This window comes from Oncorhynchus tshawytscha, linkage group LG06, assembly GCF_018296145.1.
Source record: "Oncorhynchus tshawytscha isolate Ot180627B linkage group LG06, Otsh_v2.0, whole genome shotgun sequence".
Taxonomy (NCBI): Eukaryota; Metazoa; Chordata; class Actinopteri; order Salmoniformes; family Salmonidae; genus Oncorhynchus; species Oncorhynchus tshawytscha.
In genome coordinates this window covers 70,650,587-70,677,017 of record NC_056434.1, presented here as the reverse complement: position 1 = coordinate 70,677,017, position 26,431 = coordinate 70,650,587, and the positions used below count along the sequence as shown (strand labels likewise).

Genomic DNA, 26,431 nt, shown 5'->3' with positions numbered 1-26,431 from the left:
AAGAAAAGTATGTATGGGTTAAATGCATGCCCAGCTCTCTGTGTGTGTGTGCATATCCACACATCTCTTTGATCACTGAGTGTCTAAAGCCCATTTTCCACCTGAAGCCTTAACCCTCTCCCCCTGTCCACTCACACCTGCTACCTAGCATAAGCCTGATAGCCTTGCTGACACACATGATGTATGCAAACTCATACTCTCACATCTCTCTCTGTCTCGTACCTCTCTCTGTCTCGTGCCTCTCTCTGTCTCGCACCTCTCTCTGTCTCGCGCCTCTCTCTGTCTCGCGCCTCTCTCTGTCTCGCGCCTCTTTCTGTCTCGCGCCTCTCTCTGTCTCGCGCCTCTCTCTGTCTCGCGCCTCTCTCTGTCTCGCGCCTCTCTCTCAATGTCTGTCTCTGGCTCTGTCTCTCGCTCTGTCTCTCTCTCTCTCTCAGGCTCTGCCAGCAGGAGTACTCTGATCTAGGGTCTGTCTCTGCCAACCACACAAACACTGCCTTTTATATGTAAATGAATGATTAAAAACAACTTGTCATTTTGCACGGATGCTGGTTGTGGGCACGTAGTGAGTGTGTGTGAGCTCTGAAAATATTTCTGGTTGGGTAGACACCTGTGTATAAGGTTTGTACTGTATGTGTGTGTTCATTTTGTGCATATGTGAATTTACATTGTGTGAGTGTGTGAAAGACAGAATAGAGCCCTTGTCTAGTCCAACATCCATCACTCAGATAACAATGATGCATTATGGGTATGAACACATCTGATGTAACAGTCCATGCATGAGCCCATTGTTCTGCCATGAATGCCATAGTACTGTCTGTGTGTCTTTGTTCGTGTCTTTCTCTCTCTCTCTCTCTGTGTGTGCGCACACAACACTGAAGTCAACAAGACCTCACAATCTCGCTGTCTAAGACTACCCGACACCCCTGGGACAATCATTGTTTCCAAATACCCAGAGAGAGATGGTGAAAAGGGGGTTGAGAGTGAAAGCCTGGTACAAGATAGAGAAAGAGATGCGCCGAATCCCATAATCAACTCTTGGCCCCTATCCCCTCGGCCAGGGGTATTCAACTCCCGGAGCCTGCTGCTCTTCTGTTCTACCTGATCAGTAGTTGGTGTCTCAGGTCTGAATCAGTCCCTGATTAGAGGGGAACAACAATAAAGAAAATGCAGTGGAACTGGCTTAGAGGTCCAGAATTGAGTTTGAGTCCTAGCGAATATATAGTGAAAATGTCATTGAGACAATTGGAGAGATGCTGAAGTAGCTGGGTAAAATCACATCAAGCAGGGTGTCTGTAGAAATGAACCCGGCACTCTCGGCCGGAAAACGCTATTGGTGTGTACGAGCCCTAACACGACACCCCTGCCCTTCTTCTGATGCCAACACCTTTTAATCTCCTTCACCAGCTCTGTTCTCTCTCTCTTCTCTCTGTTCTCTCTCTTTCTGTTCTCTCTTTGTCATCATCTACTCCTCTCTCTCTTCTCTGTTCTCTCTCTCTTCTCTCTGTTCTCTCTCTTTCTGTTCTCTCTTTGTCATCATCTACTCCTCTCTCTCTTCTCTGTTCTCTCTCTCTTCTCTCTGTTCTCTCTCTTTCTGTTCTCTCTCTTTCTGTCTATCATCTACCTCTCTCTCTCTCACTCACTCACTCACTCACTCACTCACTCACTCACTCACTCACTCACTCACTCACTCACTCAAAAAAAAAAAAATCCTAAATGTGCCTGTTATTGCTGTTTCTGCTTCTCGGTCTCTGTTCTGCGTATCAAAGTAAGAGAAGAAAAAAAACAATGGAACAGAAATCTCACTCAAGAAAATCCCCTGAATGTTTTTTTTTTTTACTTGACTTTTTTAACCAGAGGTGTGAGAGAGGCTGGTTTGATGAATAACTGAGAAGGAAATTGCTAAACTCACTTTAGATAGACTTGCTCCGTGTGTGTTCTCCCCTCAGGTAGTTTAGAGAGCGAAAGAGAAGGGGGGACAGATTTGGAAAATGATGCACGCTCTCTCTTGCTTTCTCTGAACTCAAACTCTGCCTCCAGACGCTGATTGCCAACGAACGCTAGTGGCATTTTGCTATCAGCCTAAACAGCACTGTATGCAGGGATGGTCTGGCGAGGGAGATTGGATAACTTACTTTTGCTCCACTGTGTTGATGTGCTATCAGTGCACCTTCAGTTAGTCCCTGACCTACTGAGTTTGGACAAGAGAAGCTAGGAGAAGCCTAGTGGGCAGTAAATAGTAGAGAGGGTTTGAGGTGCCTGCTCTCCCTTTCTGTCTCTCTCTATGGCTCTTTTGTCTCTTAGGGAGGTCAGGGTTGAGTAGGGCTGTCACTCATGTGATCAAGTACAGCCACTTGACTTGGCCCACGCAGAAAAGGCCTTTGTTGTTTCAAACACACACACACACACACACAGGATTGTTCTAGCCTAAGGCGTGTGTGTGATTGCTCAAATCATTCACCATATGAGTTTTCATCTGCTTCTATATCTTATGGGAGTGTGTGTGACCTTCTGGTGAATGTGCTGACTGTCTCTTCCTCCGACTCTACTAGGCTGGGTAGTAAAAACACCCCAGCATCCACTACTGGATGTCAACTAACCCTCCTCTTTTCATCTCTCCCTCCCCACTCCCTCTGTTTTACCTTCTCGTGTCCTCTGCCAACCTCCTTTCTTCTTTGTTTCTTTCTCTCCCTGTTGTGCCTCTAACCACTCTCTCTACCCCATCCCTTTTTTCTCTCTCCTTCCCTCGATCTTTCTCCCGGGCAGAAGTCTTCTGATGCCACTGCCTTCTCTACCTCTCCCGCCTCACAGGCTGCTGAGAAGAACAGACAGGAGGTCTGATGTTTTGCCGTCGTGCCACCCGGTGTTGTTAAAAGCTGTTTCTGTGTGCTGGTCCTTTGTGTGTGCTGGTCCTTTGTGTGTGCTGGTCCTTTGTGTGTGCTGGTCCTTTGTGTGTGCTGGTCCTTTGTGTGTGCTGGTCCTTTGTGTGTGCTGGTCCTTTGTGTGTGCTGGTCCTTTGTTTGTGCTGGTCCTTTGTGTGTGCTGGTCCTTTGTGTGTGCTGGTCCTTTGTGTGTGCTGGTCCTTTGTGTGTGCTGGTCCTTTGTTTGTGCTGGTCCTTTGTGTGTGCTGGTCCTTTGTGTGTGCTGGTCCTTTGTGTGTGCTGGTCCTTTGTGTGTGCTGGTCCTTTGTGTGTGCTGGTCCTTTGTGTGTGCTGGTCCTTTGTGTGTGCTGGTCCTTTGTGTGTGCTGGTCCTTTGTGTGTGCTGGTCCTTTGTGTGTGCTGGGCTCTGCTGTGCTGTGGTGCTCTTTCTTCTAATGGTTTTCCAATAGCCCCTTAATCACATACATTACTTTCCCCTCAAGTACACAAATTGTGAGTGTAGTGTGTGTGGGGGTTGTGTGTGTGTGTGTGTGGGGTGTGTGTGTGTGTGTGTGTGTGTGTGTGTGTGTGTGTGTGTGTGTGTGTGTGTGTAGGGATGATGGGAGATATCTCTATCCCGAATCAATCCTGTGGTAAAGAGGTTGAATGGCTGAATGATGGAGGCTGGTAGAGCACCAAGGCACCAGCCCACTTCTCCTCACGAAGCACACTGACACCCCACAGACAACCAGCAAGCTTGTATTACCAAGAGACGTGACAATAACTCCATATGAGATTTTGATTGCTCATAATGACACTAAATTGTTCCACAAGAGGTCGGCGGAAAGAGAAGGTGTCATGACTTTCTACGTGCGTCTGTGACTGTGTCATAATGGATAGGGGGTCAAACCTATTTTTAGGGCGTTTTTTCAAACCCTGTTTAATTAGTTTTGTGTATATTTTGTTAGACTGCATGTGCCCGCTGCATGTTCCCCTTCCAGGTGTCGTCTCGTATGCCTTGACGTTGCTGACCTAACCTCCAGTGTCTCTTTGTTGATAGAAGGAACGAGAGAAGAAGAAGAGGGAAAAGGACCTGGAGAAAGTGAACAGACCAAGCTCCTCTGAGAAGGTAAGATGGAGCGGGAGGGAGAAAGTGAACAGACCAAGCTCCTCTGAGAAGGTAAGATGGAGCGGGAGGGAGAAAGTGAACAGACCAAGCTCCTCTGAGAAGGTAAGATGGAGCGGGAGGGAGAAAGTGAACAGACCAAGCTCCTCTGAGAAGGTAAGATGGAGCGGGAGGGAGAAAGTGAACAGACCAAGCTCCTCTGAGAAGGTAAGATGGAGCGGGAGGGAGGGAGAAAGTGAACAGACCAAGCTCCTCTGAGAAGGTAAGATGGAGCGGGAGGGAGAAAGTGAACAGACCAAGCTCCTCTGAGAAGGTAAGATGGAGCGGGAGGGAGAAAGTGAACAGACCAAGCTCCTCTGAGAAGGTAAGATGGAGCGGGAGGGAGAAAGTGGGATAGAGGTATACAGACCCTCGGAGGAAAGCCATGCTAGAGGGGGTTGTGGTGATATGACATTTACAGTGCGTGTGAGCAGGTGCTCATTATGCATGTTCTGTCACAGTAGTTTGGGGTCATTGTAGGTAATGTATGTGTGTTCATGTGTGCACGTCCTTGTGGAGCTTTTTGATTTCTGAGTGGCTGTAGGACTTGGTGAAAAATGCTCTAGTGGCCAGTGTGTGTGAGTATTCTGGGTAATGGTTAGTTATGTGAATAATTCCTTGGCCTGTGGAATAGTGTAGTGTGTCTGGGTTTATACAGTGATGATGGGGCTGGCTGCCCACAGGGAATAACGCAGCCACGAAGACCCTTGTGTACTGTACCAAGGCTATACTGAACACACACGGAACATTCCTTAGTTCTGTTGCTGAACATCCACTACTCAACACACACTGAACAAAGCCTGAACGCTACTCATAGTCTTAACTGAACATAAACTACTCTCATGGAACATTCAGTCCTCTTACTGCAGACACAGGGATCCAAATCCTACCAAAAGTACTCACTGAGTGATCCAGGAGTTTTACTGAACACACACCAGTTAGCCACAGTTCTATTTGAACACTTTTAATGATGCCACAGTGAGTGACCCGGCGAGTGTGTCGTTTTCTGACCCCACACGATCCCGTCAGAGCCCCAGACTCAAGGCAAAGCATGCTGGGAATCAGAAAGCAGAGGAATGTGCCCTCTGTGCTGACCTGCAGTCTGAGTGCAGATTGATTGAGGTGTGTGTGTGTGTGTGTGTGTGTGTGTGCACATGACTCCTGGGAGTGTCAGTCTATGTGATGCGTGTATGGGGAAGCGTGTTGTGTACTTGCAGTTCACTTGCTTCTCTCTGTTCCTCACTTCTGCTTATCAGCTGGGCTCCAGCTGTCAATGGGACCCAGTGTCAAGGAGATAGTTGTGTTTTTGAGGACGTTGTAGACAAATGTTTGTGTGTGTGCATGCGTGCGCTTGTTCTTGTGTGTTTCTTTTTGTATACTTTATATATGCGCTCAAGGGTGTGTGTGTGTGTGTGTTAATACGCTGAAAGATTGTTAATCTCCACCTCTCACTCTTTCTCTCTCACGTGCTCCCGTCTCTCTCACGTGCTCCCGTCTCTCTCGCTCCCGTCTCTCTCGCTCCCGTCTCTCTCGCTCCCGTCTCTCTCGCTCCCGTCTCTCTCGCTCCCGTCTCGCTCGCTCCCGTCTCGCTCGCTCCCGTCTCGCTCGCTCCCGTCTCGCTCGCTCCCGTCTCTCTCGCTCCCGTCTCTCTCGCTCCCGTCTCTCTCGCTTCTCGTCTCTCGCTCCCGTCTCTCTCGCTCCCGTCTCTATCGCTCCCGTCTCTATCGCTCCCGTCTCTATCGCTCCCGTCTCTCTCGCTCCCGTCTCTCTCGCTCCCGTCTCTCTCGCTCCCGTCTCTCTCGCTCCCGCTCCGGTCTCTCTCGCGCGCGCTCCGGTCTCTCTCTCGCGCGCGCTCCGGTCTCTCTCGCGCGCGCTCCGGTCTCTCGCTCTCGCGCGCGCTCCTGTCTCTCGCGCTCCTGTCTCTCGCTCTCGCGCGCGCTCCTGTCTCTCGCGCTCCTGTCTCTCGCTCTCGCGCGCGCTCCTGTCTCTCGCGCTCCTGTCTCTCGCGCTCCTGTCTCTCGCGCTCCTGTCTCTCGCGCTCCTGTCTCTCGCGCTCCTGTCTCTCGCGCTCCTGTCTCTCGCGCTCCTGTCTCTCGCGCTCCTGTCTCTCGCGCTCTTTCGCCTTCTCCTTCGTCTCTCGCGCTCTTTCGCCTTCTCCTTCGTCTCTCGCTCCCTCGCTCTGTCTCTCGCCTTCTCCTTCGTCTCTCGCTCCCTCGCTCTGTCTCTCGCCTTCTCCTTCATCTCTCGCCTTCTCCTTCTGTCTCTCGCTCCCTCGCTCTGTCTCTCGCTCCCTCGCTCTGTCTCTCGCTCCCTCGCTCTGTCTCTCGCTCCCTCGCTCTTTCTCTCGCTCCCTCGCTCTGTCTCTCGCTCTCACGCTCTGTTCGCTCCCTCGCTCTGTCTCTCGCTCTCACGCTCTGTTCGCTCCCTCGCTCTGTCTCTCGCTCCCTCACGCTCTGTTCGCTCCCTCACGCTCTCTCTCGCTCCCTCACGCTCCGTCTCTCCCTCCCTCGCTGGTTTCTCGCTCTCCCTCTCTCACTCTCTCCCTCTCTCTCTCTCCCTTGCTCTGTCTCTCCCTCCCTCGCTCTGTCTCTCCCTCCCTCGCTCTGTCTCTCCCTCCCTCGCTCTGTCTCTCCCTCCCTTGCTCTGTCTCGCTGTCTCTCCCTCCCTCGCTCTGTGTCTCTCCTCCCCTCAACTGAGAAATAAAAATACCACACACACTCACTCTCTCTCTCTAAATGGTTGCACACACTAATCTTCCGCACTCCCACACACTGAATCCGGTTATACAACAATCCAGCAAGAGGATGGAAGGATAGGGAGGGAGGGAGGGGATGGAAGGATAGGGAGGGAGGGAGGGGATGAAAGGATAGGGAGAGAGGGAGGGGATGAAAGGATAGGGAGGGAGGGAGGGAGGGAGGGGATGGAAGGATAGGGAGGGAGGGGATGGAAGGATAGGGAGGGAGGGGATGGAAGGATAGGGAGGGGGGAGGGGATGGAAGGATAGGGAGGGAGGGAGGGGATGGAAGGATAGGGAGGGAGGGAGGGGATGGAAGGATAGGGAGGGAGGGAGGGGATGGAAGGATAGGGAGGGAGTGTATGGAAGTATAGAGAGAGGAGGGAGTGGATGGAAGGATAGGGAGGGAGTGGATGGAAGGATAGCGAGAGGAGGGGATGGGAGGATAGAGAGAGGAGGGAAGGATAGAGGAGAGGAGGGAAGGATAGAGAGAGGAGGGGATGGAAGGATAGTGAGGGAGAGGATGGAAGGATAGTGAGGGAGTGGATGGAAGGATAGCGAGAGGAAGGGATGGAAGGATAGTGAGGGAGAGGATGGAAGGATAGTGAGGGAGTGGATGGAAGGATAGCGAGAGGAGGGAAGGATAGAGAGAGGAGGGGATGGAAGGATAGGGAGGGAGGGGATGGAAGGATAGTGAGGGAGTGGATGGAAGGATAGCGAGAGGAGGGGATGGAAGGATAGGGATGGAAGGATAGGGAGGGAGGGAGGGGATGGAAGGATAGGGAGGGAGTGAGTGGATGGAAGGATAGAGAGGGAGGGGATGCAAGGATAGAGAGAGGGGATGGAAGGATAGAGAGAGGGATGGAAGGGTAGGGGGAGGGGATGGAAGGATAGGGGGAGGGGATGGAGGATAGGGAGGGAGGGGATGGGAGCATAGGGAGGGAGGGGATGGAAGGATATGGAGGGAAGGGATGGAAGGATAGGGAGGGAGTGAGTGGATGGAAGGATAGAGAGGGAGGGGATGGAAGGATAGAGAGAGGGATGGAAGGATAGGGGGATAGGGAGGGAGGGGGATGGGAGCATAGGGAGGGAGGGGATGAAAGGAAGGATGGGGAGGGAGGAGTGGATGGAAGGATAGAGAGGGAGGGGATGCAAGGATAGAGAGAGGGGATGGAAGGATAGAGAGAGGAGGGGATGGAAGGATAGGGAGGGAGGGGATGGAAGGATAGTGAGGGAGTGGATGGAAGGATAGGAGAGGAGGGGATGGAAGGATAGGGATGGAAGGATAGGGAGGGAGGGAGGGGATGGAAGGATAGGGAGGGAGTGAGTGGATGGAAGGATAGAGAGGGAGGGGATGCAAGGATAGAGAGAGGATGGAAGGATAGAGAGAGGGGATGGAAGGGTAGGGGGAGGGGATGGAGGATAGGGGGAGGGGATGGAGGATAGGGAGGGAGGGGATGGGAGCATAGGGAGGGAGGGGATGGAAGGATATGGAGGGAAGGATGGAAGGATAGGGAGGGAGGAGTGGATGGAAGGATAGAGAGGGAGGGGATGGAAGGATAGAGAGAGAGGATGGAAGGATAGGGGGGGATAGGGAGGGAGGGGATGGGAGCATAGGGAGGGAGGGGATGAAAGGAAGGATGGGGAGGGAGTGAGTGGATGGAAGGATAGAGAGGGAGGGGATGCAAGGATAGAGAGGGGGATGGAAGGATAGAGAGAGGGGATGGAAGGATAGGGGGAGGGGATGGAGGATAGGGAGGGAGGGGATGGGAGCATAGGGAGGGAGGAGATGGAAGGATAGGGAGGGAGGGGATGAAAGGAAGGATAGGGAGGGGATGGAAGGAAGGATAGGGAGGGAGGGGATGGGAGATTAGGGAGGGAGGGGATGGAAGGAAGGATAGGGATGGAAGGATAGGGAGGGAGGGGATGGAAGGAAGGATAGGGAGGGAGGGGATGGAAGGATAGGGAGTGAGGGGATGGAAGGATAGAGAGAGGGGATGGAAGGATAGGGAGGGAGGGGATGGAAGGATAGGGAGGGAGGGGATGGAAGGATAGGGAGGGAGGGGATGGAGGGAGAGGGAGGGAGGGGATGGAGGGAGGGGATGGAAGGATAGGGAGGGAGGGGATGGAAGGATAGAGAGAGGAGGGGATGGAAGGAAGGATAGGGAGGGAGGGGATGGAAGGATAGGGAGGGAGGGAATGGTAGGAAGGATAGGGAGGGGATGGAAGGAAGGATAGGGAGGGAGGGGATGGAAGGAAGGATAGGGAGGGAGGGGATGGAAGGATAGGGATGGAAGGATAGAGGGAGTGAGGGGATGGAAGGATGGAGGGAGTGAGGGGATGGAAGGATAGAGAGAGGAGGGGATGGAAGGATAGGGAGGGGATGGAAGGATAGGGAGGGGATGGAAGGATAGGAAGAGAGAGGGATGGAAGGATAGGGAGGGAGGGAATGGAAGGATAGGGAGGGAGGGGATGGAAGGAAGGATAGGGAGGGAGGGGATGGAAGATTAGGGAGGGAGGGGATGGAAGGAAGGATAGGGATGGAAGGAAGGATAGGGAGGGAGGGGATGGAAGGATAGAGAGAGGGGATGGAAGGATAGGGGGAGGGGATGCAAGGATAGTGAGGGAGGGGATGCAAGGATAGAGAGAGGGGTGGAAGGATAGGGGGAGGGGATGGAGGATAGGGAGGGAGGGGATGGAAGGATAGGGAGGGAGGGGATGGAAGGATAGGGAGGGAGGGGATGGAAGGATAGGGAGGGAGGGGATGGAAGGATAGGGAGGTAGGGGATGAAAGGAAGGATAGGGAGGGGGGAAGGAAGGATAGGGAGGGAGGGGATGGATGGAAGGATAGGGAGGGAGGGGATGAAAGGAAGGATAGAGAGGGAGGGGAAGGAAGGATAGGGAGGGAGGGGATGGAAGGAAGGATAGGGAGGGGATGGAAGGAAGGATAGGGAGGGAGGGGATGGAAGGATAGGGAGGGAGGGGAAGGAAGGATAGGGATGGAAGGATAGGGTGGGAGGGGATGGAAGGATAGAGAGGGAGGGGATGAAAGGAAGGATAGAGAGGGAGGGGATGAAAGGAAGGATAGGGAGGGAGGGGATGAAAGGAAGGATAGGGAGGGAGGGGATGGAAGGATAGGGAGGGGATGGAAGGATAGGGAGGGAGGGGATGAAAGGAAGGATAGGGAGGGAGGGGATGGAAGGATAGGGAGGGAGGGGATGAAAGGAAGGATAGGGAGGGGATGGAAGGAAGGATAGGGAGGGAGGGAGGGGATGGAAGGAAGGATAGGGAGGGAGGGAGGGGATGGAAGGATAGAGAGGGAGGGAGGGGATGGAAGGAAGGATAGGGAGGGGATGGAAGGAAGGATAGGGATGGATGGAAGGAAGGATAGGGAGGGAGGGGATGGAAGGATAGGGTGGGAGGGGATGGAAGGAAGGATAGGGAGGGAGGGGATGGAAGGATAGAGAGGGAGGGGTGGAAGGATAGGGAGGGAGGGGATGGAAGGATAGGGAGGGAGGGGATGGAAGGATAGGGAGGGAGGGGATGGAAGGATAGGGAGGGAGGGGATGGAAGGAAGGATAGAGAGAGTAGGGGCTTTTAGAGTAATTGTACCTCTCAAAGCAGCAGGAGCTCAAGGTAATGGAGGATGGAGGTGTGTACATCCTCTGTCTTAGAGATGGGACTTAGAAACAACCTCATGCTGCTTTAAATATGATTTCATATGCAGTCATATCGCTACACACTGCATGGCATTTCACACCATCACACGAAGCGCTGTGTATATACAGTTGAAGTCGGAAGTTTAAATACACTTAGGTTGGAGTCATTAAAACTTGTTTTTCAACCACTCCACAAGTTTCTTGTTAACAAACTATGGTTTTGTCAAGTCGGTTAGGACATCTACTTAGTAATTTTTCCAACAATTGTTTACAGACAGATTATTTCACTTATTCTCTCTCACTGTATCACAATTCCAGTGGGTCAGAAGTTTACATACACTAAGTTGACTGTGCCTTTAAACAGATTGACTGTGCCTTTAAACAGATTGACTGTGCCTTTAAACAGATTGACTGTGCCTTTAAACAGATTGACTGTGCCTTTAAACAGATTGACTGTGCCTTTAAACAGATTGACTGTGCCTTTAAACAGATTGACTGTGCCTTTAAACAGATTGACTGTGCCTTTAAACAGATTGACTGTGCCTTTAAACAGATTGACTGTGCCTTTAAACAGATTGACTGTGCCTTTAAACAGATTGACTGTGCCTTTAAACAGAACATACTTGCAAAATGGCTTAAGGACATCAAAGTCAAGGTTTTGGAGTGGCCATCACAAAGCCCTGACCTCAATCCTATAGAAAATGTGTGGGCAGAACTGAAAAGGTGTGTGCGAGCAAGGAGGCCTGCAAACCTGACTCTGTTACACCAGCTCTGTCAGGAGGAATGGGCCAAAATTCACCCAAATTATTTTGGGAAGCTTGTGGAAGGCTACCCTAAACGTTTGACCCAAGTTAAACAATTTAAAGGCAATGCTACCAAATACTAATTGAGTGTATGTAAACTTCTGACCAACTGGGAATGTGATGAAAGAAATAAAAGCTGAAATTATTCTCTCTCCTATTATTCTGACATTTCACATTCTTAAAATAAAGTGGTGATCCTAACTGACCGAAGACTGGGAATATTTACTTGGATTAAATGTCAGGAATTGTGAAACTGGGTTTAAATGTATTTGGCTAAGGTGTATGTAAACTTCCGACTTTTCATGTGAATGAAATGTGAATCTGTCGACAAATCAATCACACACACCAATAACCGGTTACATGTTTAAGGCTACCTCTTTTCCATAGCTAACCCTAAAGCTACATCACAATAGTAACATAGACACTTCACAATGCAAGTGCCATCATCTCCCATTTCAATATAGCCTACATATTTGTTGATGTAGCTGCTAGGCATATCAAGTGTTTTCAGACAGATGATGTACGGGTAGATCCTATGCACCATATCCCATGTATCCTGCAGCTGTACAAATAGCCTACTTAAAACCCTGATATATAGAGGCCTAGTCCACTCAGCCGTCCCGAGCCACCCCGACTAGCCTAACTCAGCATCTACTGGGAGATTCTGTATCTCGGTCTTTTAGATGATCCAGAGAGAGGGGAGATGTGGTATAATTAAGCAATAAGGCACCAGTTTGTATCCAGTTTATAATAGCAATAAGGCACCTCGGGGGTTTGTGGTATATGGCCAATATACCACAGCTAAGGGCTGTTCTTGGACATGACGCGGCACGGAATGCCTGGACACAGCCCTTAGCTGCGGTATATTGGCCATATACCACAAACCCCCGAGGTTCCTTATTGCCATTATGAACTAGTTACCAATGTAATTAGCGCAGTAGAACTGTTTTGTCATGCCCGTGGTATACGGCCTGATATACCACGACTGTCAGCCAATCAGCATTCGGGACTCGAATCACCCAGTTTCTACTGGCTGTTATGAGATGGTGAGATATGGGTGCAGTGACATCCATGGCTGTGCTGTTCTCATGAGTTGCACAGTCTCTGGTTTAGATGCTTTTCCATTAGGTAGCACTCGCAGATAGGTACGAGATAATATTTTGATGTGCTAATCAACTAGATAAGACCGTATAAACCCAGCTGTATAGGCTGGGTAATGGATAACATCTGGATGCTGTTTGGGAACTTATTTGCATCTGGCAGCTTACCGAGGAGGATGATCATTAAGACTCTCCTGTCGCTGTTGAAGCCTGGGTAAGCTGTGGCGTTCCCGCCGCGCACGCGCACACACTCAACCCCCGCACACACACGTCTCACTCTTTCTTTTCTAGCTCTCCATCCAACCCCCTCTCATCTTTCTCCCCTTTTCTCGTGCCGTCTGTACTCTTTTCCTCCCTCCTTTCTCTCTGTGTCCCCCGCCCCCTCTCTGTATGTCCACCGCCTGTGGGCTGTAATTAAGCTCTAGCAATGATTCTGTCCTAGCAGCATCTGCTGGCCTCTCTCTGTGTCTTCTCTCATTGGCTGAACTCTGGCTGAGTGCAAAGCCAGTGTGACACCTGCAGTGTGTGTGTGTGTGTGTGTGTGTGTGTGTGTGTGTGTGTGATACATATGTGTGAATGTGAGGGAGGAAGGAGGGGTGTTGAGGAGCTGGATTTTATTGGGAGGGAGAGAGCGGGAGGGAGGGAGGGACCAACTGTACACACTGCACTGCAGTAGCATGTTGAGGTAGGAGCATATACTGCAGTGTTGTGATTTCCACACACAGGTGTGTTGCCTTGGGCATAGACAGCCTCTGGGGTAGTGGGTGGTAGCATGTAGTCCCTCTGTCTCTCCTTTCCACTCAATCTATCACTCACAAGCTGTTCTGTTCTTTATCAGTTGCTATTTCTCTCCCTCTCTTCCCCCTCCCCCTCTCTTACTCTCTGTTTCTCTCCCCCTCACCAAACAGCAAGGCGTCTCCCTCCCATCAGAGCGGAAGCTTATGTTTTCTTTTCAGGCCATGAATAAAATATCAAAGGAGAACAAGTGATGTTCCCTGCATCGGAAGTTGCGGCGTGGTCTTTGTTTGTTTGTGTGTCTGTCTGTCTGTCTGTCTGTCTGACAGCTACTGTAACAGTGGTACTTTATCAGGGAGAGAGGGGCACAGCACATCTGCACGGGGATTGGCTCTGGGAGGGAGATGAGATTCAACACACACAGAGAGAGACGGACGGACGTCACACACATGTCACACCATGTGCCATCTCCGGTCGATGGGAGTGAGTTGAGCAAATGGTGTGAAGGGCGCTCTAAGGAGCCATATCCTCTGACTAACAGCCAAACCCATTGCATGCGTACACACACAGGCAGCCCAAACGAGTAGCATCCTGTGACTAACAACTGCCGGGGGGGGGGCTAATCAATATTGGATTGACACTGCTGGAGTAGGAGGAAGAGCTGAGACAGTTTCCCAACCCCTAGTCCCCCACTGTGTATGGACCATATCTTGAAGGCTCACAACCTGATCCCACCCTGGAAAAATAGTTACACACTGGAAATTCAGCTTCGTTTTTTATTTGTATGTGTGAGTGGTCCAACCACAGTCAGCTCAGCGTTGACCTCGTTTGGTCTTTTGACTGTTGACTGACTCAAACTGCGTTTGCTCTGTTCCCGCGAAGCCAATAGATTAGCATTTCTAAAGCCTTTTGTGTAAAAACTACTAATTAAAACTTTATCGCTCGCAGACAGACAGGGAGCGAAGGACCACGTATCTGCTCTTTGTGCCAGCGCTGAAGTTAGTATTAGAGAGAGGGAGATAGCATCGCTCTCTCACACACAGCATTGCAATACATACATACATACACAGACGCAAACACAGACACACACACACACACACAAAGCGTCGCAATAAAGACAAACACACACACACACACACACACCAAAGAGTCTCCAAATCGGTGTTGTATTAACGTTTCCGTGACCCCCCCTCTGCGGTCGAGCTGGGATTGGGTGTAAAAAGCCATAAATCCAATTACTTTATGCAAAGTGGCCGAGTAGTGTTTTATAATATGAACAAAATAGGAAAACAGGTCTGCGTTCACTAGCAGTGCTCTGAGCCTATCACGTAGCCTGGTGGTTAGAGCGTTGTCCCAGTAACCAAAGGTTGCTAGTTCGAATACCCAAGTCCACAAGGTGGAAAAAAAACATTTGTCAATCTGCCCTTGAGCAAGGCACTTAACCCTAATTGCTCGCCGTCAATAATGGCTGATCCGTGACCCCACTCTCCGAGGCCGTCTCAGGGGGAGATGAGATATACAAAAACACGTTTTTAATTCACACCTCACACTTGACGTAGGAATAGCCAAAACACAGAGAGGGAGAGAGGTAGCTTTAGTGTGAGATCACTGTTTCTGTGTAGTCCTCTCATCAGCTCTAAGTGTGTGTGTGTGTGTGTGTGTGTGTGTGCGTGCAGCCACGCATCGGCTCCCAAACACTGGCACTGACCTTTCCCCAACAATCTAGTAGACTCCAGAGGGCGTGAAAATGGTGTGTGTGTGAAAATGGTGTGTGTGCGCTCGTTCTGCAGCTCAAATGAAGGGACTTTTCCCTGACTGTCAGATGAATTTAGCTCTGGAAGAAACACTCCTGTGTGGCAGGCAGCTTAGGATCTTCCCTATGTGACAAAACATCTTAGAGAAGGGGTGTGTGTGTGTGTGTGTGTGTGTGTGTGTGTGTTGCGCATCAGACTGTCAGAGACTGTTAAAGTCCGTCAGGCTGCAGCGGTTCTGCACCATTCACCACAGTAACACGCCGTCACTCTCAAACTACTACAAACACACACACACTTGCATCAAACAACCAACATGTCCAGAGAGACATTGCAGAAGCCCTGGGCTTGATGAATAATGGTTGTGTTGTGGTTCAGGTGTGTTCCAGAATAGGTTTCTAGTCAGGCCATGGTTTGGAAATCTATTTTGTGTATTTTAACTTCATAACGTGTATGGTGGAGCTGTGTGGACTACTTTTTGATGAGGAGTGAATATACCTGACGTTGCAGCTTCAGTGTCAGTGCTCTCCTGTTTCCCAATGCCCTTTGTTGACATTTTAGTTTTACTAAAGAGCATTTTAAAGTCTCTTTTCGTCTCTCTCGCCCTCTCTTTCTCACTCCATCTCCATTCCGGGGCTGTCTTGACACACATCCCCAGACAGTGGCAGCGTTATCATTCTCTTTTGTAGTGTTAATAAGGCAGCTGTCAGGCTGGCTGGTGACATCCTTGTGTGACAGGCAGACTATTTGTTTTTCTCCTGCTGGACCTTTTCTTCCCATGATGAGTCTCACCGTGTCGGGGAACTGTTGTACACTGCTTCTTCTCCACGGAGGTGGTAGTGTGCAGCGCCTGGTCGTCTTGGTTGGTTTGTTTCGGCGCTCTAGTGCGTGGAGGTTTGCGGTTCCTGGCTGGTTTGTAGTATCTTGATTTCTCCTGGTATGTTTTTGGTTGGGTTAGTTTGTGCTGATCTTTGCTTAAACAGCGTTTCAGTCTCTGTCTGCTTTGTGTGGACTGTGGATGTTTGCTTTAGGTGGGCGTTTCTTGCTTTTGACTGTACTCCTACTTGGTATGCAGTTATTTGCGGCTCTTCTGTAGGTGTGAAGGTGATGATAGTGGACGTGGAGGAGAGTGTTTGGCTGTTGATTACAATGCTCAGTTTGTTTGCCTGGTGTTGCTGGAGTTGAATTGTTCCCTGGCCTCACCTCAGATTAGGACTCCGCTGTTAAACAACAACTAGACCTAGTCCTGAGAGCCGAATTGCCAATCACAAACTAGAGCCAGTCCTTACATCCAATCACAATCTAGAGACAGCCCTGAGATCCAATCACAATCTAGAGACAGCCCTGAGATCCAGTCACGGACTAGAATCAGCGGTGAAGGCCAATTACAATCGATCAGTCCCGATTCCTAGAGATGGCATTTGCCAATGTGTGTCTGTGTTTCAGAATGACTACGGTAGGCCTTTCTCTAGCTCAAAGGGCCAATGCAGCTGTTTTTATCTCAGTAGCGAATCATTTCTGGGTAACAATTAAGTATCTTATTGTGTTTTGTTTTTCACAATTTTAATTGAAAACAAAAATAGCTTTTTAGCAAAGAGCAATTTCTCAAGCAAGAATGTAGCTAGGACTGTCTGGGAGTGGTCTGAGTAGGGAGGGTAGAACTGTAAACTAGCTGTTATTGGCAGAGAGGTTTGGAACTCCCTTTCGTATTGGTCTATTAACTAATTTGGTGATGTCACCAGGCAGGCCAAAACTTTGTCCCACCAAAAACAGGCTGACATTTCAGTCATTTTAAACAGCCCTTACACTAAAATGACATTTATAATGAATTGCACAGTATTAATCCAACCTCCAGAGTGTGAAAGTATAAAACACTGAAAAATCTTGTTTTTGACTGCACTGGGCCTTCAACTTTGTGACAGTAACTGATGGACACTGAATAGTAATGGTGCACACTGATTCAGCTCAATCCTTTTACAACAATATAACTTTCCAACCGCATGAAATCCTGTTGTAAACCTGCATTGTAGGGCTATGCTCTACCTCTGACTATGTGCTGACTCTCTCTGCTCTCTCTCTTCCTCTTCCTTCCGGTTTCCACAGAAGAAGGCGGAGCTTCAGACAGACTCCAGAGCCAATCCCAGGAGGACCCCCGAGCCGGCCATCGACCTGCTCGGCCTGGGTAAGGCATGACCAGCAGATCCCAGATCCTAGAAATGGATACTCTAAATGCCCCCACTTTATCAAGCGCTCTCGCTCTCTGTGTGTGTCTAGTGGGGGGGGGGGGTGTATGACAGAGTGAAAGAGGCACGTGTAGAAGGGTGAGAGGTGTTAATTAAACTGACCTGGTCAGGGAGGTGGGGTGGAGGTTTGGGTCTGTCTAAAGGTTTGGGTCTGTCTTTTTTTAACCATGTGTCTTCCTGATGGAGGCAGTATGTTTCCATGGCTCGCTCAGCTCTCGCTCCCAGAGTGGCCATCCCATAATAGATGGTCAGTTGAACCCGGAACAAAGGGAGGCTACTTTCAAGTGGGGAAGAGATAGAAGAGCCCGTGGCACTCATTTCATTGCCCTGTCCCTCTCTGTTCAAAATCCCCAGCATGCACAGCTTCTTTCTCTTCTCTCTCTCTTTCTCTCTCAATTATTTCCTGTTCTCTCTCAAGGGGCTAAATTTTGTTCACACTTAAAGGGCTAAATTATGGATGTTCTAACATAGTGTTATATAAAGACTACCATCATGCTGTCTTACCTCTCTATTTCTCTCTTCTATTGCTCTCTCTAATTTCTCTCTCACTCTATTTTTTTTCTCTCTATATTGCTCTCTGGTCAAACTCCCCATTATACATGTCTCTTTCTCTCTGTCTGAATGGTACATTGTCTACTAATGGTCTCACCTCTTGAGGAGGGGGACAGTTTCTCCTCTCGCCACATTCTCATTCTTTCCCTGTCTCTCTCGTTCTCTCTCTCCCCAATGTCCCATGGTGCTTTCCCTGTCTCTCGTTCTCTCTCTCCCCAATGTCCCATGGTGCTTTCCCTCCTGTCGTGGAGAGCAGCTGGATTGTAGATGGGCAATGTCTCTGTGATCACGATCAGTCAGCATCCCTATTTCTCTCCCAGCTGTCTCTGTCTGTCTGTCTCTGTCGTCTGTCTCTGTCTTGGTCTGTCTATTGAGCTTATAAATCTGATTAATGATTCTAAAAATAGCCCTTGAAAACAATTGGCAGTTTGTGATCCACGAATTGAAATTGAATTCCATTTCAACTTCAGAAGTGACATCGCTGTGAACGAAAATCCATATCCACCTGAAAGTAATGGGCCGTTTCTGAGTTGACTGTTTTGAAATAGCATTGAGTTATGTTCATATACCTGTGTGGAGAGGGCTGACTGGGCTTTTTCATTGTATCATGGTTCTGAACCCCAAGTAAATAATATCCCAAAACATCCTCCTACATCTGAGGAGGGAAGGGGAATAGGCAGCGCATCATAGATAACCCAGGAGTCATGTACACACACACACGCACACATGGATATGAGATTACGCACAAAATCTATCCTGCCTACAGGTCAATGTTTACTCTCTCTCTCTCAGATGCACCTGCAGGTGGAGCTGCAACCAGTTCTGCTGCACCAGTCAGTGATGAGGACATCTTTGGTCCAATGGTGTCCAACCCTCTGCCCTCCTCCAACAATACTCAGGTACCACCTCCCACCACAACCCCCAGGTACCACCTCCCACCACAACCCCCAGGTACCACCTCTCACCACAACACCCAGGTACCACCTCCCACCACAACACCCAGGTACCACCTCCCACCACAACACCCAGGTACCACCTCCCACCACAACACCCAGGTACCACCTCCCACCACAACACCCAGGTACCACCTCCCACCACAACCCCCAGGTACCACCTCCCACCACAACCCCCAGGTACCACCTCTCACCACAACACCCAGGTACCACCTCCCACCACAACCCACAGGTACCACCTCCCACCACAACCCCCAGGTACCACCTCTCACCACAACACCCAGGTACCACCTCCCACCACAACACCCAGGTACCACCTCCCACCACAACACCCAGGTACCACCTCCCACCACAACACCCAGGTACCACCTCCCACCACAACACCCAGGTACCACCTCCCACCACAACACCCAGGTACCACCTCCCACCACAACCCCCAGGTACCACCTCCCACCACAACACCCAGGTACCACCTCCCACCACAACCCCCAGGTACCACCTCCCACCACAACCCCCAGGTACCACCTCCCACCACAACCCCCAGGTACCACCTCCCACCACAACCCCCAGGTACCACCTCCCACCACAACCCCAGGTACCACCTCCCACCATAACCCCCAGGTACCACATCTTCTTCTGGACCACCTCCCACCACAACCCACAGGTACCACACCACAACCCCTGGTACCACCTCCCACCACAACCCCAGGTACCACCTCTCACCACAACCCCCAGGTACCACCTCTCACCACAACCCCCAGGTACCACCTCTCACCACAACCCCCAGGTACCACCTCTCACCACAACCCCCAGGTACCACCTCTCACCACAACCCCCAGGTACCACCTCTCACCACAACCCCAGGTACAACTTCCCACCACAACCCCCAGGTACAACTTCCCACCACACTACCCCCAGGTACCACCTCCCACCACACAACTCCCAGGTACCACCTCCCACCACAACTCCCAGGTACCACCTCCCACCACAACCCCCAGGTACCACCACACACCCCCAGGTACCACATCCCACCACAACCCCCAGGTACCACATCCCACCACAACCCCCAGGTACCACATCCCACCACAACCCCCAGGTACCACGGTCTTCTTCTGGACCACCTCCCAGTGTTGTCAGCCTATGCCCTCTCCCCTGTGGATACAATTGAAGTCAGTGAAGACAGACTGGAGTGCGGGGTTTTGTGTTCCTCTGCAGTAAGAACACACTCATACACACACATTGACCTCAACTCACACACACACACACACACACACACACACACACACACACACACATAACAGACAAACATTTTAATGTGCAGTCTAGTCCCACATTCCATATCCTCTGAGAGATGGAGAGAGGTCAGTGTATTGTGTTAATTTCACTGTGTGTCCCTGTCCCCAGTTACAACTGACACTGTTGGTTAGTTAAGGCCTGTCAGATGAAAGGACACGGCTCCAATGTATCTGTGAATATTACCACTAGAGAGGGAAGAGGATGAGAGGGGAAAGGATGGGGATGGAGAATAGGGAGAGAGGATAGTCTGAACATGGTACAGAGACTGAGGAAGAGAGAGGGTAGTCTGAACATGGTACAGAGACTGAGGAAGAGAGAGGGTAGTCTGAACATGGTACAGAGACTGAGGAAGAGAGAGGGTAGTCTGAACATGGTACAGAGACTGAGGAAGAGAGAGGGTAGTCTGAACATGGTACAGAGACTGAGGAAGAGAGAGGGTAGTCTGAACATGGTACAGAGACTGAGGAAGAGAGAGGGTAGTCTGAACATGGTACAGAGACTGAGGAAGAGAGAGGGTAGTCTGAACATGGTACAGAGACTGAGGAAGAGAGAGGGTAGTCTGAACATGGTACAGAGACAGGAAGAGAGAGGGTAGTCTGAACATGGTACAGAGACTGAGGAAGAGAGAGGGTAGTCTGAACATGGTACAGAGACTGAGGAAGAGAGAGGGTAGTCTGAACATGGTACAGAGACTGAGGAAGAGAGAGGGTAGTCTGAACATGGTACAGAGACTGAGGAAGAGAGAGGGTAGTCTGAACATGGTACAGAGACCGGAAGAGAGAGGGTAGTCTGAACATGGTACAGAGACTGAGGAAGAGAGAGGGTAGTCTGAACATGGTACAGAGACTGAGGAAGAGAGAGGGTAGTCTGAACATGGTACAGAGACTGAGGAAGAGACAGGAAGAGATAGTCTGAACATGGTACAGAGACAGGAAGAGAGAGGGTAGTCTGAACATGGTACAGAGACTGAGGAAGAGAGAGGGTAGTCTGAACATGGTACAGAGACAGGAAGAGAGAGGATAGTCTGAACATGGTACAGAGACAGGAAGAGAGAGGGTAGTCTGAACATGGTACAGAGACTGAGGAAGAGAGAGGGTAGTCTGAACATGGTACAGAGACTGAGGAAGAGAGAGGGTAGTCTGAACATGGTACAGAGACTGAGGAAGAGAGAGGAAGATAGTCTGAACATGGTACAGAGACAGGAAGAGAGAGGGTAGTCTGAACATGGTACAGAGACAGGAAGAGAGAGGGTAGTCTGAACATGGTACAGAGACTGAACATGGTACAGAGACAGGAAGAGGATAGTCTGAACATGGTACAGAGACTGAGGAAGAGAGAGGGTAGTCTGAACATGGTACAGAGACAGGAAGAGAGAGGGTAGTCTGAACATGGTACAGAGACAGGAAGAGAGAGGGTAGTCTGAACATGGTACAGAGACTGAGGAAGAGAGAGGGTAGTCTGAACATGGTACAGAGACAGGAAGAGAGAGGATAGTCTGAACATGGTACAGAGACTGAGGAAGAGAGAGGGTAGTCTGAACATGGTACAGAGACAGAAGACTGAGGAAGAGACTGAGGAAGAGAGGTAGTCTGAACATGGTACAGAGACTGAGGAAGAGAGAGGGTAGTCTGAACATGGTACAGAGACTGAGGAAGAGAGAGGGTAGTCTGAACATGGTACAGAGACTGAGGAAGAGAGAGGGTAGTCTGAACATGGTACAGAGACTGAGGAAGAGAGAGGGTAGTCTGAACATGGTACAGAGACAGGAAGAGAGAGGGTAGTCTGAACATGGTACAGAGACTGAGGAAGAGAGAGGGTAGTCTGAACATGGTACAGAGACTGGAAGAGAGAGGATAGTCTGAACATGGTACAGAGACAGGAAGAGAGAGGGTAGTCTGAACATGGTACAGAGACAGGAAGAGAGAGGGTAGTCTGAACATGGTACAGAGACTGAGGAAGAGAGAGGATAGTCTGAACATGGTACAGAGACTGAGGAAGAGAGAGGGTAGTCTGAACATGGTACAGAGACAGGAAGAGAGAGGGTAGTCTGAACATGGTACAGAGACAGGAAGAGAGAGGATAGTCTGAACATGGTACAGAGACTGAGGAAGAGAGAGGATAGTCTGAACATGGTACAGAGACAGGAAGAGAGAGGGTAGTCTGAACATGGTACAGAGACTGAGGAAGAGAGAGGGTAGTCTGAACATGGTACAGAGACAGGAAGAGAGAGGATAGTCTGAACATGGTACAGAGACAGGAAGAGAGAGGGTAGTCTGAACATGGTACAGAGACAGGAAGAGAGAGGGTAGTCTGAACATGGTACAGAGACTGAGGAAGAGAGAGGGTAGTCTGAACATGGTACAGAGACTGAGGAAGAGAGAGGGTAGTCTGAACATGGTACAGAGACTGAGGAAGAGAGAGGGTAGTCTGAACATGGTACAGAGACTGAGGAAGAGAGAGGGTAGTCTGAACATGGTACAGAGACAGGAAGAGAGAGGGTAGTCTGAACATGGTACAGAGACTGAGGAAGAGAGAGGATAGTCTGAACATGGTACAGAGACAGGAAGAGAGAGGGTAGTCTGAACATGGTACAGAGACTGAGGAAGAGAGAGGGTAGTCTGAACATGGTACAGAGACTGAGGAAGAGAGAGGGTAGTCTGAACATGGTACAGAGACAGGAAGAGAGAGGATAGTCTGAACATGGTACAGAGACAGGAAGAGAGAGGATAGTCTGAACATGGTACAGAGACTGAGGAAGAGAGAGGGTAGTCTGAACATGGTACAGAGACAGGAAGAGAGAGGGTAGTCTGAACATGGTACAGAGACAGGAAGAGAGAGGGTAGTCTGAACATGGTACAGAGACAGGAAGAGAGAGGGTAGTCTGAACATGGTACAGAGACAGGAAGAGAGAGGGTAGTCTGAACATGGTACAGAGACAGGAAGAGAGAGGGTAGTCTGAACATGGTACAGAGACAGGAAGAGAGAGGGTAGTCTGAACATGGTACAGAGACAGGAAGAGAGAGGGTAGTCTGAACATGGTACAGAGACAGGAAGAGAGAGGGTAGTCTGAACATGGTACAGAGACAGGAAGAGAGAGGAGCCACACAGGATATTTTCTTCTCTCAGCCGTCTCTCCGTCTGAGAACAGCAGTGGAGAACGAGAGATGGAGTGATGGTTAAATAAAGCATTTGTGAATGAGGTGTGTTTGATAGGTGCCACAGTCATTCCCCCACCCCTCCCTTCATCCCACTTCCATACTCCCTTGGCTCTCCACTGCTGAGACACACACACACATACACATCTCCCCTTTCTCGTTTCACGGCTCAGAGCATATACTGGCTGCACGCCGACACAGCACAATCCTGACCCTGAGCATGAACAGAGCACAGTCCTGACTCTGAGCATGGACACAGCACAGTCCTGACTCTGAGCATGGACACAGCACAGTCCTGACTCTGAGCATGGACACAGCACAGTCCTGACTCTGAGCATGGACACAGCACAGTCCTGACTCTGAGCATGGACACAGCACAGTCCTGACTCTGAGCATGGAAGAGCACAGTCCTGACTCTGGCATGGACACAGGTTCCAGCATCTCCTGACACTGAGCATGGACACAGCACAGTCCTGACTCTGAGCATGGACCAGCACAGTCTGACTCTGAGCATGGACACAGCACAGTCTGACTCTCAGCCTCCTCCCCTCTCTCTCCCTCCTCTCCCCCTGCTCTCCTCCTTCCTCCCTCCTTGCTCTCCTCTTCTCCTTCCCTCTCTCTCTCCTTCCCCTCCCTGTCTCTCCCTCCCTGTCTCTCCCTCCCTGTCTCTCCCTCCCTGTCTCTCCCTCCCTGTCTCTCCCTCCCTGTCTCTCCTCCCTGTCTCTCTCTCCCTGTCTCTCTCTCTCCCGTCTCTCTCTCCCTGTCTCTCTCTCCCTGTCTCTCTCTCCCTGTCTCTCCCCCTCCTCTCTCTCCCTCTCCTCCCTGTCTCTCTCCCTGTCTCCCTGTCTCTCTCCCTGTCTCTCTCTCCCTGTCTCTCTCTCCCTGTCTCTCTCTCCCTGTCTCTCTCTCCCTGTCTCTCTCTCCCTGTCTCTCCCTCCCTGTCTCTCTCTCCCTGTCTCTCTCTCTCTCCCCCTGTCTCTCTCTCCCTGTCTCTCTCTCCCTGTCTCTCTCTCCCTGTCTCTCCCTCCCTGTCTCTCCCTCCCTGTCTCTCCCTCCCTGTCTCTCCCTCCCTGTCTCTCCCTCCCTGTCTCTCCCTCCCTGTCTCTCCCTCCCTGTCTCTCCTCCCTGTCTCTCCCTCCCTGTCTCTCTCTCCCTGTCTCTCCCCCTGTCTCTCTCCCTCTCTCCCTGTCTCTCTCTCCCTGTCTCTCTCTCCCTGTCTCTCTCCTCCCTGTCTCTCTCTCCCTGTCTCTCTCTCCCTGTCTCTCTCTCCCTGTCTCTCTCTCCCTGTCTCTCCCTCCCTGTCTCTCCCTCCCTGTCTCTCCCTCCCTGTCTCTCCCTGTCTCCTGTCTCTCTCTCCCTGTCTCTCCCTCCCTGTCTCTCCCTCCCTGTCTCTCCCTCCCTGTCTCTCCCTCCCTGTCTCTCTCTCTCCTGTCTCTCTCTCCCTGTCTCTCTCTCCCTGTCTCTCTCTCCCTGTCTCTCTCTCCCTGTCTCTCTCTCTCCTCTGTCTCTCCCTCCCTGTCTCTCTCTCCCTGTCTCTCCTCCCTGTCTCTCTCCCTGTCCTGTCCCTCTCTCTCCCTGTCTCTCCCTCCCTGTCTCTCCCTCCCTGTCTCTCCCTCCCTGTCTCTCCCTCCCTGTCTCTCCCTCCCTGTCTCTCCCTCCCTGTCTCTCCCTCCCTGTCTCTCCCTCCCTGTCTCTCCCTCCCTGTCTCTCCCTCCCTGTCTCTCCCTCCCTGTCTCTCTCTCCCCCTGTCTCTCTCTCCCTGTCTCTCCCTCCCTGTCTGTATTCTGTTCATGTAGGACACACACAACACATCTGCACTGCTTCACACATGGAAGGAATCCAGACACACAACGAAAGAATACACATGAATACACACTTTCCTACTGGCTGCCTATGGTTGGTTTGTGCTACTGGTTTGAGCTGTGGTACACACACCCACAAACACACAGCCATACATTAGACAGCGTTGATCTGCTTTCCCTCCACTATCAACCAGGATTCTGGTGTGATCTCCTATCTCCAGTATGTCAATTCTGAAAATGTGATTACAGATCTCCATGACCTGGGATTTGTGTTATCCACAGTAAAATACCCCCCTCTCTCTCTTCCCTGGCCAGGTCTGTGTTCAGTAAAATAACCCCCCTCTCTTCCCTGGAAAGGTCTGTGTTCAGTAAAATAACCCCCCTCTCTTCTCTGGACAGGCCCATGTTCAGTAAAATAACCCCCCCCAACCTCTCTCTTCCCTGGACAGGTCTGTGTTCAGTAAAATAACCCCCCCCAATCTCTCTTCCCTGGACAGGTCTGTGTTCAGTAAAATAACCCCCCCACTCTCTCTCTTCCCTGGACAGGTCTGTGTTCAGTAAAATAACGCCCCCCTCTCTTCCCTGGACAGGTCTGTGTTCAGTAAAATAACGCCCCCTCCCCTCTCTCTTCCCTGGACAGGTCTGTGTTCAGTAAAATAACGCCCCCCCTCTCTTCCCTGGACAGGTCTGTGTTCAGTAAAATAACGCCCCCCCCCCCCCTGGACAGGTCTGGGTTCAGTAAAATATCCCCCCGTACACATACGGACATGTTACATACACACACAACCTTCTGCTCAGTAGGATTGTCGGCTACAGATGGTGTATCAGGGGGGGGTAGTGTGTGTGTGTTCTGCCAGATTCGGGCAGGCTGGAACACACGCTGCTAAGTATTTGTGGGTCTGAATGTAGAAGTATATGAATACTGACACGGTGGGAAAAGGCTGTTGAATGGAAATGCCACTTCTAATTCACAGCTTTGTGGAGAATCAACGGAGGGGAGTGTAACATGGATACTGGTGTGAGGACATGTACAGTCCCTGCTGATTTTCTTCCACTACCATCTCTTTATTCCCTCCACATTGACCAGACACACAGGCACACACCCCTCCCTCCCGCTCCTACTCGTATATCACTACTGATCCAGAAGGCAGTCAGACAGAAACATACATCTAACGTTGGGAAAACGCTCGTTTTTGGGCCACATGCAAATGCCTGGGTATTTATAGCACACTGATACATATTGCAACGCTCCAGAGCCGCCTAACTGTCACCTTCATTTGTCTCGGCCCTAGTAAATTGGCCGTGTGTGTGCATGTGTGTGTGTGTGTGTGTGCAGACAGTAAAAGGTCATGCTCATGAATAGTACACGTTTGTGTGTTTGTTCACCACTGTGTCTGTCTGTCTGGGACTCAGTTCGTCTGTTTGTACGAGGCCATGTGTACAGGTGTGTAAGTATGAGTCGCTGCTTTTCTACTTCGTTCCCCCCTCTTTTCTCCTGCCCCCTCGTTCCCCAGGCAGAGAGGTGGGGAGAAGCAGCCGTATGCCACAACACACAGAGCCCTTCCTGTGGCGCGTGTGTACATGCGCGCGAAAGCGCCGTCTTCGCGCAACCTCCCTCCTGTCTCG

General features: G+C 50.7%; 1 protein-coding gene across 4 annotated transcripts in view; it reads left to right on the top strand.

Moving 5' to 3' along the window:
- smap1 (small ArfGAP 1) overlaps positions 1-26,431 on the top strand; it is a 66,457-nt gene that overhangs the window by 33,497 nt on the left and 6,529 nt on the right. The window contains exons 5-8 of one of the 4 annotated variants that reach the window (XM_042323585.1): positions 2,764-2,832; positions 3,921-3,986; positions 16,908-16,986; positions 18,392-18,498. In XM_042323585.1, the coding sequence (XP_042179519.1) occupies positions 2,764-2,832; positions 3,921-3,986; positions 16,908-16,986; positions 18,392-18,498 (321 nt within the window). Of the gene's footprint in view, positions 1-2,763; positions 2,833-3,917; positions 3,987-16,907; positions 16,987-18,391; positions 18,499-26,431 lie in introns of all 4 variants that reach the window. The other 3 variants (XM_042323584.1, XM_042323587.1, XM_042323586.1) reach the window with 3 other exon arrangements.